We start from the raw sequence: 14,426 nt of genomic DNA on the forward strand, positions 1-14,426 counted from the left end.
AACAGGACACTGGGCACAGCGCACAGGACACAGGATGTGGGGGGATCTGATTGCTCTGCATCGACTATTGAGAGGATCTGAATGTGCGACGCGTACAGCCAGGTGCAGATCGACCTCTATCGAGGTCAGGGTACATTTGTGGTCAAGGACAGGCTTCCCATGCAGGATCCGTGCCTGTGATAACTATCTACTAGCTGATAGTTTGTCAGCAAGACTGCTTTGCGGTGTGCAGAGATATGATATGGACAGACCGGTAAAGGTATATGCGCGCGCATATTTAGTCCCTAGCTCTGATCTTCCCAGTACTTCGCGGCCCACTCGCGCCGGAGCACGCCCATGGAGACCGAGTCCTCCCACTTGTTGTCCATCCACAGCGCCTCCCGCTTTCTCCCTTCCACCACGAAGCCTCTGCAGATGTTCAAAAATCATCAAACGCCTGTGTTGCGGAAGAAGACAAACTCACAGCCGCTCGTACAGCCCGATCGCGCGCACATTCGACCCGTACACGACCAGCGACACGCGATGCACGCCGAGCCACCGGAACGCATGGTCGACGAGGAACGTGAGCGCCTCCTTGGCGTAGCCGCCGCCCCAGTACTGCGGGAGGAGTGCGATGTGCACGCTCGCGTCGCGGTTCTTGGGCTCCTGGATCGAGAGAGCCAGGAAGCCCATAAACGCGCCGCCCTTGTCTTTGGGCTTCTGGGTTTCTTCCGAGGTCGCGTTCGCGTTTGTGATGGTGTTTGCGGTCGCAGGTGCGGTTGCGGATGAAACCGACTCGGAGTCGGTGGCGCAGAGAGTGACGATAGAGCCGAAGACGCAGCCGTCCAGCCACTCTCCTATGTCTTTGCGGGCTTTGGGGCCCATCGGCGCAAATGGGTGGCTGTGCAGCATTGGCTGCACCTGCGTGTTGTTCCAGAGCGCGAGAAGGTCGTCTAGGTCATCGTCCGTGCGTGCGCGCAGGGCGAGGCGTTGGGTGGTGAATGTCATAATTGGTGACGATGGAGGAGATAAGGATGGTGGTAGCTCTCTGTGAGTTCAGGCGAGGTCGTCGAGGGAGCTGATAATCTATGAGTGCTGAAACATCCATTCAAGCGAGGCGCTGGGTGACTCGAGATGGGCTCCGACAACGGTGCCGGATGAGTCAAACGGTAGCTGCGTAGCGCTAAGCAGCCAGCGTTTGACTCGTCTGACTACATCTCGGAGGTTATCGCCGGGGTTCGATGCCCGCAAAGGTCGCTGTTTAGATACTCATGGCGGAAGAGAAACTTGCATTGCTATATGCTGAAGGGAAGGGATAAAGATTTTGGCGTTTTGCTGGTAGGATGGAATTTGCTAGATAGGCGAGTAAGTGATGGCATGAGCTAGAGGGCATTGTCGGACAAAACGAGTTGCGTGCGACGACGCGTGTCGCAAACACCACCTTTTGATCAAACCAACAACCCTTGACGCTCCTTGAAAGCTTGACGCGTCTCGTCACTGTCCCTACTTGTCCCGTTCTTTTCACCCTCCTCTTAGCAGCTCAGATGCACAAGAATCCTGACGTTTGACGTATGGGATATCGTGGAAGTATGTGGCATTATCATGCATCCTTTCCCGACTCAGACTTCCAGTACTTCTCCGCCCACTCCCTCCGCAACACGCCCATGGAGACACCATCCACCCATTTATTATCCAGCCATATCGCCTCACGGCCCCGCCCTTCTTCCACGAAGCCCCTAGGACTCTGATCAGCGAGTATGAAGTAGTCACACTGATTAAAGGGACGTACACTTTCGAGTACATCGCAATCGCTCTCTCGTTCGACCCAAACGTGCCCAGCGACACCCGGTGCAGCCCATACCACCGAAAGCCATGGTCCACAATATACCTCATCGTCTCTGCCCCGTATCCCCCACCCCAGAACTGCGGCGCGAGCGTAATCGCAAACGTCCCGTCTCTGTTCTTCGGCTCTGGAAGCTTCAGGCCGCCGTAGCCCATGAACTCGCCTGTGCCCTTCATCTCGATTATGCACGCGAACACGCACACCTCGTCAAACCACTTTCTCATCTTGTCTTTCCACGTTGGACCCATGGGCGCGATGGAATCTATCCGTAAGAGGGGCTGGAGGCGCTCATCGTCCATGAGCTGGATGACCTTGTCGAGGTCTTCTTCGACGTAGGCGCGCAGGACGAGTCGCTCGGTCGTGAAAGGCATGGTCTGAGATTCGCCGGCCAAAACGGTGGCCCTGGAGCTTCTGATTCCTGTGCACTGTGTTATTGGGCCTCGCTTCCTGCGCACTTCGATCGCTCCGACGGGTGCATGATTGGACCTTTGACAAGCTCTGACAGATGTGCTAGTGGTTGAATCGACTGTGATTACCGCAACACTTCCATCTCCATCTCCATTCGAACGGACTACTGAGATGATTTACGCACGTATGTCAAACTTGTCTGACCCCATCAATCACATGTCTGAGCTTTCCCCGTATTTCTCACCACTCCAGTACCGTTCTGCCCAATCCCTTCTCAGTACACCCATGTAGAGGTGATCCACCCATCCGTTATCCATCCACAGCGCCTCTCGCTTCCTAGCCTCGACGACAAAGCCCCTAAAGCACCAGCGCGTCAACGATGCATCAAGGTGTAATCGTTACCGGAAGTAAAAGGACTTACAGCTTCTCGTACGCCGCAATCGCCCTTGTATTGTTCCCAAACGTGTCCAAAGACACACGATGCAGACCATACCACCTAAACGCATGATCTACGATGAACTTCATCGCCTCCGACCCGTAGCCGCTATTGCAGAACTTGAGCGCAAGCACGATCGAGAATAACCCGTCTCGGTTCTTGGGCTCGGGGATCTTGAGCGACGCGCAGCCCATGAACTCGCCAGTGTCCTTGAGCTCGATGATGCATCCGAACACGTCTGACTCGTGTGCTTTCCTGAGCTTCTCCTTCCAGACCGACGCTGGGATGGGTGCGATGGGGTGCTTCCATATCAGGGGCTGGATCTGCCCGTCGTCCGTGAGCTGCACCATCTTGACGAGGTCATCTTCGGTGGGTGCACGTAAGATGAGGCGATCCGTCGTGAATGGCATACTGAGAAGGCTTAAGGAGGAGATGTCCACATTCAAATTTGTGCGTCGTCCCTTTCCTATATGCGCGACTACAGACGGACGTGACCTCGGTGGTCTGCCGCCGACTATGACTCAACTCCGCAGAGCGCAGCCGTAGCACGCAGTCGAAAGTTTCTGGACATCCTGGCCAATAAAAATAGTACATTGTAACCCATATTACATATAATACACACATTTTCCTCTAACAGCGAAGCCAGCTTCACCCATGCCTTCTCATCCACTCATTATCTCTCAGAGATAGCAAATCCGCCCTCAACATACCGAGGGGACCGTAGCGTACACTGTGTCAGTATCGGCCGCGGGCTGTACGCCACAGCGAGGCCTCGCTCTAGGCATTGCGGCGCGCCACTTGGATTGATCTGAACTGAGTCGTCATCGTCGTCATCGTCTGCGGCTTGGATATCCACTACAGGAGCCTATAAGGCCCGGAAATGTCCAGCGTTAGTACGTAGGCTATATCGTAGTCCAAACCGTGCTTAAGCAAGCGCACCTCTGGAGACTCGGACATCTTGGATGTAGTGCTTGATGTGGAATGGCACTTGAAGTGCAGGAAGCATGCTTTTTTGGTATCTTCCGAGCTTGAGCTGGGGTCCTTGAGATGCATAATGCCCGTGATCTTTCGACGGAGCTTGAGTCTCGAATTCAAGCTTCATATATTATGTGTCAGTCTGTTAATTCAGGAAAACAGAATTCACGTACGTTGCCAACAAGACGTTTGCATAGACTTCAAACATAGCATTGAAGTTAGTCAGCAGCCATGATGCATGGTTATACACGTACCATTTCCCAAGAAAATGTACATCGCTATCCATATGACTGCATGCATGTTATTGAGCGTGACCGACTACTCGAGTGGCTGCTTACAGTTATTCATGGACAAGAACTGCGAAGGATAACGGTGTGAGTATCAACTGCTACAATGGACATCAAAGGAAAACAAACACATATGGCAACTACGATAGCTAACACGCTAGACAAATTGACCATGATGATCAATGTCGCGTAGTCGAGTTAAGTGTAAGGCTCTGTACCTTGTGAACAAACCCGTTTCTGTGTCCAATGAGCCTATGGGTCTCAGTTTACAGTATAGTAGAACTTACCTATGATCCACATCATGAGGCCGTCCACGATATTTGCGGTCCTGAGCCAAGTGTTGGAATCGTGAGAACCATGATTTTGGATATAAGCACCACTCACCGATCGAATCCAGGCCGTACCTTGATTCGAATGTAGCATGCCAGACTGACCGTGATGGCGACGTCCGCGAGCGCCTCAGCAAAGAATGCAACCGTGATCAGCACATACTGATCGCGGTGCAAGCAAATGATGTTTTGCATGGAAACCATCTGGCCTGAAATCACCAATGCGCTGACAGCAGCGAGGAGCACCAGTGTACCGCATGCGGAGACAACAATTATAGAGGACGAAACTGTGTAAAGCCTGTAAAGGAAGTAGATCTAATTGTAGTGTCAGGGCAACGAATGTGTGCGAAGCGGAAGACATACATGCACGAAGATGTCGATGATGATCGTGAGTATGAATGCTCCGACGGCTGCGTATGGAAGATGCCCGAGCTTATCTATGTTGGCGTAGTTGGTAACGGTCATATACCACTGTGTCACGGCCACGCATACGATGTGAGCCGTTTCAAGACACCTAGCGATGAAGTGGGTTTGGTGTGAACGAGCGGACACGAAGCGTTGGTACTCACAAGACTAGGAGCACCTATGAATGTAGTCTTTGGATTAGTAAGGCATCGCAAGGTAACGCGGAGGAAAATAGTGCACCAGTGCTTTGAGCAGTTGAGGATCCCTCCAAAATTTATTGAAATAAGTATATGTCTGTGCAATGGATATACCGAACAGCAACACGCTGAACATGATACCGGCCTCCATTGGCCCGATTGTGAGGGCAGGACCAAGTTCCTGCATGGTCTTCCAGCTGTCCTTGCAACCCATGGCCGGACTGGTAGTCTGAGGAGGGGGATGAAATAGTAACGGGATGTTGGGTATACACGAGTCGGACGAGGCTATATGCACGTTGGGAATGACTCCAGGTCTTCGAGCCTGTGCATATTAATGATCTTTTCTCACAAGATTCCTGCCTCCGCGCATCACATCCCTGCGGATTGGTGGCCTTCTCACTGAGACGCGGGGTCTGGTCGGTTCTACAAACCGATGAGAAGAATAGAGACTTGAGTACCGAGACAGTACAGCGTACAGGCATTCTCTTTGGTTGGTGCCTTGGAGGTAGAGTTACTTTTGCGACTCGAGCCTCGGACGGCAACTTAATAAAAAGATCTATTATTAACCTGAACACTGCATCGCTGATCAGTAATTCAGTGCAGATGTATAATAGGGCAATGGCCTACATTCAGAGCCCTTTTCCACGTCATAAAGTGGGATTGGGAGAAAAGACAGTCTTTGGAGCGAGCTCGAGGGGCGTCCTTGGCAGGAAAGTGCTTCACGCCCATCGAGCCACCAGGGAAAGACTGATCCGCTGCGGGGAACACGAAGCGCTGCAAGCTTGGCGATACCTTTGCTAGATTACAGCGCTTTGCAAGTGAATGCGGAATCCTGGGTGGAGAGATGGCAGTGCACACTGGGGCCGGTGCAGGACCCCTGGCATGAGGCGGGCGAACGATGCGGAGTTCTGCCTGAATTGCTGTGCTCGCGTGGCCGAATTTGGCAGGTACTACTCGGGGTCCTCACTCGGCTGTCTCGGCGGGGCCATTTCGCGTCAGAGGCTTTTCCGCATCTTTGTGCAAACCGCTGTAAGATTATGCTACAGTATCACATTGCAGACAAACGGCGATTTTACCCCGGATGAAACCGGGAGAAAGAGGCGGCGAGATGAAAGCCTTTTCCTCCGAGTTTTGGAAACCCCTTTTTCATAGGAAAAGGTATTCTTTTAGCTAACAATTGTGAACATTTTTGCGCTGGTAAAAAGTGCAGTTTACCATATTGGGCACTACATATCCAAATTTGGACATAATAGTATTTATTCTCCGCCCCATTTTCAAACCCCGAGGCGAAAATTCAAACTTTTCAACGACTTTTCTTGCAGCAAAAGCTGACCGGAAAAGGCTTTCATCGATCTGCCTTTTTCAACCCATTTTTGCACTAGGAAAATCGCAATTTGTCTGCAGTGTCACTGCATGTTAAGGTTAAGGTCAAACCTAGGCGGAGACGAATTTTCAGACTCAGATGACTTACTCTTTTGAATTTGTCTACCGACATCTCCGTCTCGTGCCAAACATAAATACAAGGTTTTCAAGTACAGCCTTCGCATAGCGTTACGTGTGTTCCCCCTTCGTCCTTAGAATTGGGTTCTGGAACTACTCAATGGCAAACCTTGGCAGATCATCTCGGAACATCGAGCGAGCGGTGGCGGTGGATCTCGACAACAAAGCGTGGCGATGCAAGATCTTGCCACTGTTGTGTCGCCGGGTATGTTTCGGTCGTGATAATCACCATCTCCCGGCGCTTGCGATCCCGGCAATGGCTATCGGAAGGTATATATATTTAGGACGTCTCTTTATATGAAGCTGTGACCTTCTGCGCCGCCTCATCGATGAATCGATGAAACGAGTACCTGGTCAACTCGCCTCATTGCTCATGTTGATGTAGAAGTCCCATCAGCTACTGTCTAAGTTAGTTGAAACTGATTCCATAGGCCCTGCATCATCTTCATTGAAGCATAAATACGGGCGACGTAGGTGCTCGTTCTCTTCTAGTCACCCCCAATCGACGTGATGAAGGAGCCTGGACCACACAACCATACCTTCAACTGTTTCGTTGGCCCTCGTGATGGCCCCGAGCTAATGGGTCCCTTCCTTACTGGTGTCATTGTATCATCCTGCATGCTTGGATGCGCAATTATCCAGTGTATTCTATATTTCAGGAAATTTCGGAAAGACATGGTCAAGATCAGGCTTCTCGTGAGCAAGCCCTAGTTTCCCCTCCATCAATCGCGCTTATAGCCCTGGATCTAGGTCGCTGTCCTTTTGTCAGTATGTCGCTCTCTTTGCTTGGATATGAGGCTGAAAGGCTTTCAGCGTGCTCCAGGTTGCCTCGTGGATATGCCAATTGAGCACTGTGTGGCAGATTGTCACAAATCTTTGCCACTCGGTATCAATGCTCACGCAGTTCCCTCCCGAGCAGCTGGTGTGGGTCCTGAGCGTAACTACGACAATCTTGGTCAAGGTTAATGACCTTATTCCTCGCTGAAGAACACGTTAGGCTGACTACACCGTAGATTTTCTTCGTGTACCGTCTTTGGAAGCTCTCAGCATCTATGGTATTCCCCACATTATGCGCGATTATCAGCTTGTCCAGCTACGCCACCGGCCTTGCAATCGTCGCGGAGGTGATCCGCAATACAGGATGGACTAAATGGGTGATCACATATACCTTTGTATCTTCTGCGGTTTCGGATGTCATATCAAATGTAGCGCTATCGGTGTACCTGAGGAAGTCTAGACGTACTACCTCTATGAAAAGGTATCTCCTTTCGTGTTTCGTGTAGTCATCCGCAACAAAAGTCCTTACGAGCTAAACAGTACGGCATCCACCATAGAAAACTTGGTTTATTGGGCAATCGGTATGTCCGATTTCTAGACTTATGTCTTTATGAGCTTGCTGATAGAAATGGATAGAGACTGGAGTTATGACTGGGTGAATACTTTGTCATTTAATGACAATGACAAGGAAGACGTTGGCTTACACAGTTACAGACTAGCCGATATCACAATCATTACTGTTGTAAGTGACTCCAGCTCTGGAATAAGCCAAACGCTAAACTAGAACTAGTACTGGACTCTTCCCAAAACATGTACAAGTACTTTTACCTGCCATGGATGATATAATCTAACGGCACCCCTAGTTGTTTGGCTGGGGTGCTACCTCGCAGTTCCAAATAGTGTGTGCATCTCGAATACTCAAAAATAATATGGCCTAACTTTAGTTTAGTTTACACAAACGCGTGCCTTGCCTCGTATGGTTTGCTCCTCTTCGAACGCATGGACAAAGCTCACACTATAATCAGGCTCAACAGTAGGCTTTGCCTCAGAAAAATGCAAGCGAGCGCACACGCCATCGAGAATCAGCCCCCGCGTCAAGTCGACGTTGAGGTATGGACACGTTAGATCATTCACACACAACAATTGACTCACAGACTTGAACACAGCAGGGCGTCATGGTCCATATTACACAGACCGCCGAACTGTCCGAGTCGACAGATTCCAAAGAGGAAGAGCTGTGCCGTACCAGCAACTCTTCTCATGGGCATGATTGACGGTCGCTCGAGATCCTCGTTTCTCCCACAAGATCTATAAGGAGCTGCACCGGGACTACCTCCGGCTTCGCCAATATCTTTTCATGTTACGTTACGACACACATGAGCATGTGTAACGTTGATGTACTATAGCTACTCTCATCTTGTCTATTATTATTGCGTACAATACGACATCATGCAATGCCCCATGCTCCACAAGACCAGCGCACGACTGCCTATCTGACTAACCGACCAGTGAGGTGCGTTGATCTATCTAGAATTTGGAGTGTTCCCTAAATCAATATTACTTCAGTCCCCACTTCAGATTAGTCGAAGTGAAGGCACTTATAATCTCGTGACGTGCGTTCGGGCTTCACGGGCTTCTGGCTTCAATTCACGCTGTCATGGTCCACAATTTCAATATTAATACTCGGCCTTGCAGTGAAACTTGTCTTTCGGTTAATTTCAGGACAGAGCGAGCTAAGCTCGCGAGAATTGTGTTATCCAGTGGACATAAAAGCGCAGAGCAAAAGTGAGCAGCGAGCTACTTAACCCGGAAATACGTTCACCCTTCATCTTTCTGCAGTACACCATGCACCTCCAAATGACATCGGGAGACATCCGTGATGCTGCATTCATCGACGAGCACGGACATGCGCTTTACCGCACCTCCACGCCACACCACTTTTTCGACACGGGCACAACGTCGATCACCAAGGCGCTTCCGCCGAACAAGAAGCACGGCTCCGCAACAACCGAGATCGCGCAGATTGAATGGGAGTGGTTCCGTCAGGCCGAGTTCCATATCAACGGACAAACAATCGATGCGAAGGACTTCATGCAGTCGAGTGGAATCCTGTTCTCTAAGTGAGCGGGCTCGCTATCTCTCCCTGAGATGATACGAATTATAAACTTCCTTTGTGTGACAGGGACTATACCTTCTCTGCCCCGGATGGGCGGAGTTACCGCTGGTCGACGCATCTGTCTTCCTGTCGCGTGAGCTACCCAATTTCTCGCACCTACAAATAACTACACACGCTAACTAGAAAGTCGACCTTTTTGTTGCAGCTAGAGGCCTTCGACGGGTCAACCATTGCAGAAGGTAGTGGAGGGAGTAGCGGGCTCCTCGGAACCATGACAGAAGGGTTCCTCGATATATCTCCTGGTGGATACCACATTCTCGACGCGATCATTATTACGTTCGCGTTTGTTGAAGGTGATAAGCAGCGCAAGAAAAGGGCTGCGAGAAGGGCTGCCTGAACAGCGCGCTGACGGACGTGTGACCAGTCTTCAGCGGAAAATGGAAAAGCTCGGGAAGTAAAGTAACGATCATGCTCTAGGATGAGAAGCAACAAAGCATAAATATCTGATTGTTTCCAGCTTACGTATGTAAACTATGTGTGCATTGTACGAGTACCTGGGCCCAGGTATATTAGCTGCCTATCTAGGAACTAAGAGCGTAAAGTTACGTGGCAGGATAGCTATAGGTCAATCAGATATCCAGGGACCTCCGCAACCACCTAAATATACGAAATTTACGAGGAAGGGCAGAAAGTAATAGTGTAGTCGGTCGCCGAGTTGTACGCGCACATCCAGAGGGCAGTGCCGGAGGACTCGTCGTAGGCGTAGGCATACGAGTTAGGGCAGTTGGACTTGAAGTAGTCGTAGTGCGCGACGCCGGACGAAGGGCACGTGTCCGCGGTGTTGTGCGAGCCGGAGCAGCAGTTGGCTGAATCCTGCGGGTTGCCGTCGAGGTTAGCGTTGCAGGCTGAGTTGCAGCCGACGACGTTGCCCTGCGAGTCCTTGGGGCCCTTGATGTCATCGGGGCCCGATGGCGAAAGAGGGGTTAAAATGCGACGTGACGCTGAGAAACGGATAGAATACGTACAGTTAGCGTTGAGGTCAGCGGGGCAGGAGGCGACGCTGCAGCTGCCGGTGTTGGTGATAGCCATGGGGATGTTGAAGCCATCGACGAGGGAGACATCGTAGTAATCGTTGTTGTTCGCGTTCAGCGTGAACTCGGCGAGAGTGGCGGGTGGGACACCAGGGTCGGTGCACTCGAGACCGCCGTTGCAGCCGCCGTCAACGCAGGAGTTGGGGCCGGGGTTGGTGCTGAAGTCGCACTCGCGGCGACCCCAGATGCGACCGGCGGTCCAGTTGTCGGGGACCTGAGGAGTAAATATTAGAATGGGGTTCAGAGTAATGGAGGAAGGGTGCGAGACTTACGTCGAAGGTAACGGTGTTGCCAGGGTCGGCCTGCCAGCCAGTTGCCTGGGTGGGCTTGTCACCAGAACCGGTGTACAGCTAGAAACAAACAGGTGAGCGCGGGGTAGGTAGAGCCGAAGGAAGCGATCTTACACCAGGCCAGACAGTGTAAGAGCATGAGTTGGTGATGGTAACCTTGCGAGCCATCGAGGTCGATGCAAGGGCAAGGGCAGAAGCGACGATGGCGGTCTTCATCATATTGGTTTGTGAGTAGAGATATCTGTGGTTGAGCTGGACTGAGTGAGAAAAGTCAAGTCGACGGGTGATGTCTTTTGCAGGACATTCTTGAGCCTTTTTATATGTGTTTGGATACTAGCACGGCGAAGCATGACGACGCGTAGAAGACTGTTGAGCTTAATGGTATCTGCTGGCAGTGAGTCTTGGCTCGAGAGCCAAGACTCTCGGCCTGATTCCTCGGAGCCATGGGACGGATGAGTGTTGATAGGTAACAGCTGAGTATGATAGATACCGAAGGGAAAGGTTGTTACTCAGGGCGAAGTGCCGCCATTTTCTGCCAATTTTGTTCCTGATCGACATTTCTTGTCCCCGGATGGTCCGGGTGTATAATTGCCTTCAGCTGTACAGTGCCGTGTAAAAATAGGTTTGCATGCTCTCTTTAACAGCAAGACATTACACAATGTGCCGATCCCAAATTTTCCAAAGCGCGGTCCGAATTCCGGAAGTCGTTCCAGTAGTGGAACAAGAAATCTACAAATACTCAAGGAATTCAGTGTGACATCAGAAATTTTGAAAGCAACGAGTCTACAAGGACGTTACTTACTGATGATTTGGCGACACGTTGTAGCACCCCAGGTTATGGGCTATCATAGGGAGGCGGAGACTGGCGGCAGTTGTCTTGCGGAGCATGGCGTGAAGGTGGAGTACTGACAGCGAAGGACAAGCAAAAGACGAGTTCAGTTTCTCGGCCTCCGTTCGGCCGGATGATTCCGTCGCGTGGGAATGACGTCAGGCCACGTCAACCGCAGGCCAACTCAACACGCGCCTAGCTTCACGCGCCGACCACACACTTCACCTCTTCGCAGTATCAGCTCAACAAACTTATACATTTTTGGCGTTCCGGGGTGCCATAGCTGCTGTGTTGTCTGACACGCTCCACAGGCCAAGAACGGCAACTAGTAGAGCTCAAATCTCAGAAATCATTGTGCTCGCCAACGTGACTCACCCTCCAGCAATTTTTTTCAAGCCAAACAACCGCTCCTAGTAATCCAATCTCCAGATGATTTTTTTTTCACTGATGTTGTTCCCGCTAAGCCACGCTTTACCTTGATGGTGGATATAGCGGTCTGTCGCGGACTTGGTTTCCTTGATGCGGATAACCTAACTGTTTCGTAGCATGCAGGCCACTCTATGAGACTAGTTTGCGGTGCGTCTGGTCTCAAAAATCTGCGTTATGAAAACCAAAAGAAGAATGTCCATATTAATCTCGAGCTTCGTACATCATGAAAAGATATGTATCGTAATCGGCGTAGTAAACTAATCAAGGTCTACACCGCGACGCCTAGCGAGCCTCCTGAGCTCCTGCTCAATCTCCTGCGCCAAGCTGCTCAGATTCGACGATAGGTCACGCTTTCTCCGTGCGAGGTGTCCCAGTGCGCTCTTAATCTCTGGTGCAAGTCCGCTGAAGTCTGACGGGATAGTACTCCTCGTGAAGATTTTGCTTAGCTCGCTCTCGAGTTCTTGCTCCAGGCTTCCCAGGTCCGATTCGACGTCGCGTTTCCGCTCAAAGAGTCCGCTGATAATTCCCTCAATCGTCGTCTCAATGCCGGCGGCGTCGCTGGCGAGGTCATGGTTGAGGAAGTCTTTCTTCAAAGTGAAGATTCCTTGCTCTTCATTAACCTTCTGTTGCAACCCAGCCAAGGTGGTCGACAGATCACGCTTGCGCTCGGTAAACCCCGCGACGATACCCTCGATTGTCGTCACCACAGCATCAACGTCATCAGAGAAGTCACGACGGATGGGCTTGCCGGTTTGAGGGTTGATGGGGATAGTAGGGACAGGGCGCCATGGCTCCGTGAAGTTGAGCTTGCGTGGTCCCGGTCCGAACATGTTTTGGATAGGTGCGTTGGTGCCAATATTGGCATCATCACGCTTGAGGAAGTGCTCGAAAATATTGAGGATACCTTTTGTGGCAGCATCTCCAGCAGCGTCTTCGCCGGCTCTGATGGCAGCCTGACCGATGTCCTGGCCAACGCTGGAGTTGTCCCGCTTCGCGAAATGGGAATCGCCAGCGTCGACGTCACGGAAGTGCAGGCGGCCAAAGATCTCCTTTGCAGCTGCTTTGACAGCGTCACCGAGGGCATCGCCGGTGGCTTTGGTGGCAACCTCTCCCGCGATATCGCCAACGGTGGAGTTGTCGCGCTTCAACAGGCCATTCGTTGTGGAATTCAAGATGCTGCTGATGCGCACGGAGGTTAAGCTGTGATAATTTGGTCAGAATGCATACCAAACAAATACAAATGTTATCGCTTACTTGACGATTTGACTAAGTTCCTCGCCGACGCTGGACAAGATGGTTCCCTGGTTGACAAGGTTGGTAACGAGACCGTCTAGGTCACTCGTCACTGCATTTACAGTGCTCGATGCAGCAGGAGCAGAGGTCGTAGAGCTATAAGGCACCGAACATGTCAGTCAATGTTACCCAGAACATTTCAAAATATCTGACCTAGAAACAGGGGCCGCAAAGCCAGGAGCAATGGCAGTCGCGGCAGCGACAAGGGAGACGAGAGCAAACGTGGAAGTCTTCATGATGTTGTTTTGATGGCCGAAAAGCGGGAAGGTCGAGAATAAAACCCAAATAAAGGTAAAGTTGAGAACGAGAGTTATGAGTTGGATCGAAAAAAGGCTTTAGAGGGTTCCATATTGTCAGTCATGCATTAATCGTTGTGTAATCTGAGAGTTCACTCACTGACCAGCACCAGTGAGCCGAAGATGAAGTAGAAGAGGAGGCTGAAGAAACGAGAACGATTGCTATCGATGTTTTATACCCCAAGGGCCGACTCTGTTCCTGACCCCGGTGAATTACTTGTACCAGAGGTGAAATTACTTGTGGCAAGTAGCATGACCTAAGATCCTTGAGCATCACTCACGACCTGCGACCCTCGCGTCAACATCACCCAAGGGCGTCCATCGCGCGTCCATCGTGCCGAAAGGTGCGAATTGATACTAGCTTCACGCACTACAAAAGCACTAATAGAGGTTCTCCGCCTTTTTTCTTCGAGAAAATATAAGTATATTGACAGTACTCTACTACTACAATCAAGCTACGTCATACTTTGTCTTTATTGGAAATATACGAGGGGTTGGTCAAGTAATTGTCGGAAGAATAGATAGCATTATCTAGCACCCGACATGAGGATGTTAGAAGACCAATATGTAGCACATATTCAACGTGTGCGCCGACAAACGCGTGAGCAAGCGCAAGTACAGTCGGCCCGAGCCACTATCAGGCAAATGGATTGCCTGTCACCCTGAAACAATGAAGTGAGTAAGCGCGCGCTCAGAAATAGAAGAGCCGTAGAATAGCAACAAGGGCATGAATAGCCGTAATTCATTACGCAGGCACACTGTTCTTGCCCAGATGACTACTTCAAAGTCTTCATGAGACAACCTCGCGCGCGTCTGATAATTCATACAAATTCTGCGAATCTCTAGTGGCTGATTTGCTCGTTTAAAGTCTAGAACTTTCATCGTGGGAAGGACAACGAACATATCGTAGATACTTAGAACATCCCATCGAAGGCGATGAGTGCCC

At 50.8% G+C, this 14,426-nt stretch overlaps 6 protein-coding genes across 6 annotated transcripts; 2 read left to right on the plus strand and 4 right to left on the minus strand.

Moving 5' to 3' along the window:
- Positions 1–13: 13 nt before the first annotated feature.
- CONPUDRAFT_104738 (acyl-CoA N-acyltransferase) lies at positions 14–1,031 on the minus strand. The gene is made up of 3 exons (XM_007770551.1): positions 464–1,031; positions 252–408; positions 14–194 (listed from the first exon to the last, which is right to left on the minus strand). Exons 1-2 carry the CDS (start codon positions 985–987, stop codon positions 285–287), a joined length of 648 nt encoding a protein of 215 aa, XP_007768741.1. The 5' UTR covers positions 988–1,031; the 3' UTR covers positions 14–194; positions 252–284.
- A 548-nt stretch (positions 1,032–1,579) lies between these two features.
- On the minus strand, positions 1,580–3,016 carry CONPUDRAFT_56358 (acyl-CoA N-acyltransferase; the record flags this gene model as incomplete). Its single annotated transcript, XM_007770074.1, has 2 exons — positions 1,580–1,715; positions 2,652–3,016. 2 exons carry the CDS (start codon positions 3,014–3,016, stop codon positions 1,580–1,582), a joined length of 501 nt encoding a protein of 166 aa, XP_007768264.1.
- Positions 3,017–6,459: 3,443 nt separating this feature from the next.
- On the plus strand, positions 6,460–8,596 carry CONPUDRAFT_144181 (uncharacterized protein; the record flags this gene model as incomplete). The annotated part of the gene is made up of 12 exons (XM_007770552.1): positions 6,460–6,564; positions 6,852–6,965; positions 7,002–7,055; positions 7,110–7,127; positions 7,183–7,320; positions 7,373–7,617; positions 7,643–7,717; positions 7,773–7,878; positions 8,000–8,035; positions 8,086–8,110; positions 8,162–8,246; positions 8,303–8,596. 12 exons carry the CDS (start codon positions 6,460–6,462, stop codon positions 8,448–8,450), a joined length of 1,149 nt encoding a protein of 382 aa, XP_007768742.1. The 3' UTR covers positions 8,451–8,596.
- Positions 8,597–8,981: 385 nt separating this feature from the next.
- On the plus strand, positions 8,982–9,649 carry CONPUDRAFT_73130 (uncharacterized protein; the record flags this gene model as incomplete). The annotated part of the gene is made up of 3 exons (XM_007770128.1): positions 8,982–9,256; positions 9,319–9,385; positions 9,458–9,649. 3 exons carry the CDS (start codon positions 8,982–8,984, stop codon positions 9,647–9,649), a joined length of 534 nt encoding a protein of 177 aa, XP_007768318.1.
- A 275-nt stretch (positions 9,650–9,924) lies between these two features.
- On the minus strand, positions 9,925–10,852 carry CONPUDRAFT_153938 (Osmotin thaumatin-like protein; the record flags this gene model as incomplete). Its single annotated transcript, XM_007770553.1, has 3 exons — positions 9,925–10,557; positions 10,616–10,693; positions 10,748–10,852. 3 exons carry the CDS (start codon positions 10,850–10,852, stop codon positions 9,925–9,927), a joined length of 816 nt encoding a protein of 271 aa, XP_007768743.1.
- A 1,296-nt stretch (positions 10,853–12,148) lies between these two features.
- Positions 12,149–13,420, minus strand: CONPUDRAFT_73132 (uncharacterized protein; the record flags this gene model as incomplete). Its single annotated transcript, XM_007770129.1, has 3 exons — positions 12,149–13,091; positions 13,146–13,280; positions 13,338–13,420. The coding sequence occupies 3 exons, from the start codon at positions 13,418–13,420 to the stop codon at positions 12,149–12,151; spliced, it is 1,161 nt and encodes a 386-aa protein (XP_007768319.1).
- Between the last annotated feature and the right edge of the window lie 1,006 nt (positions 13,421–14,426).

The sequence above is a fragment of the Coniophora puteana genome, assembly GCF_000271625.1.
Source record: "Coniophora puteana RWD-64-598 SS2 unplaced genomic scaffold CONPUscaffold_6, whole genome shotgun sequence".
Lineage (NCBI taxonomy): Eukaryota > Fungi > Basidiomycota > Agaricomycetes > Boletales > Coniophoraceae > Coniophora > Coniophora puteana.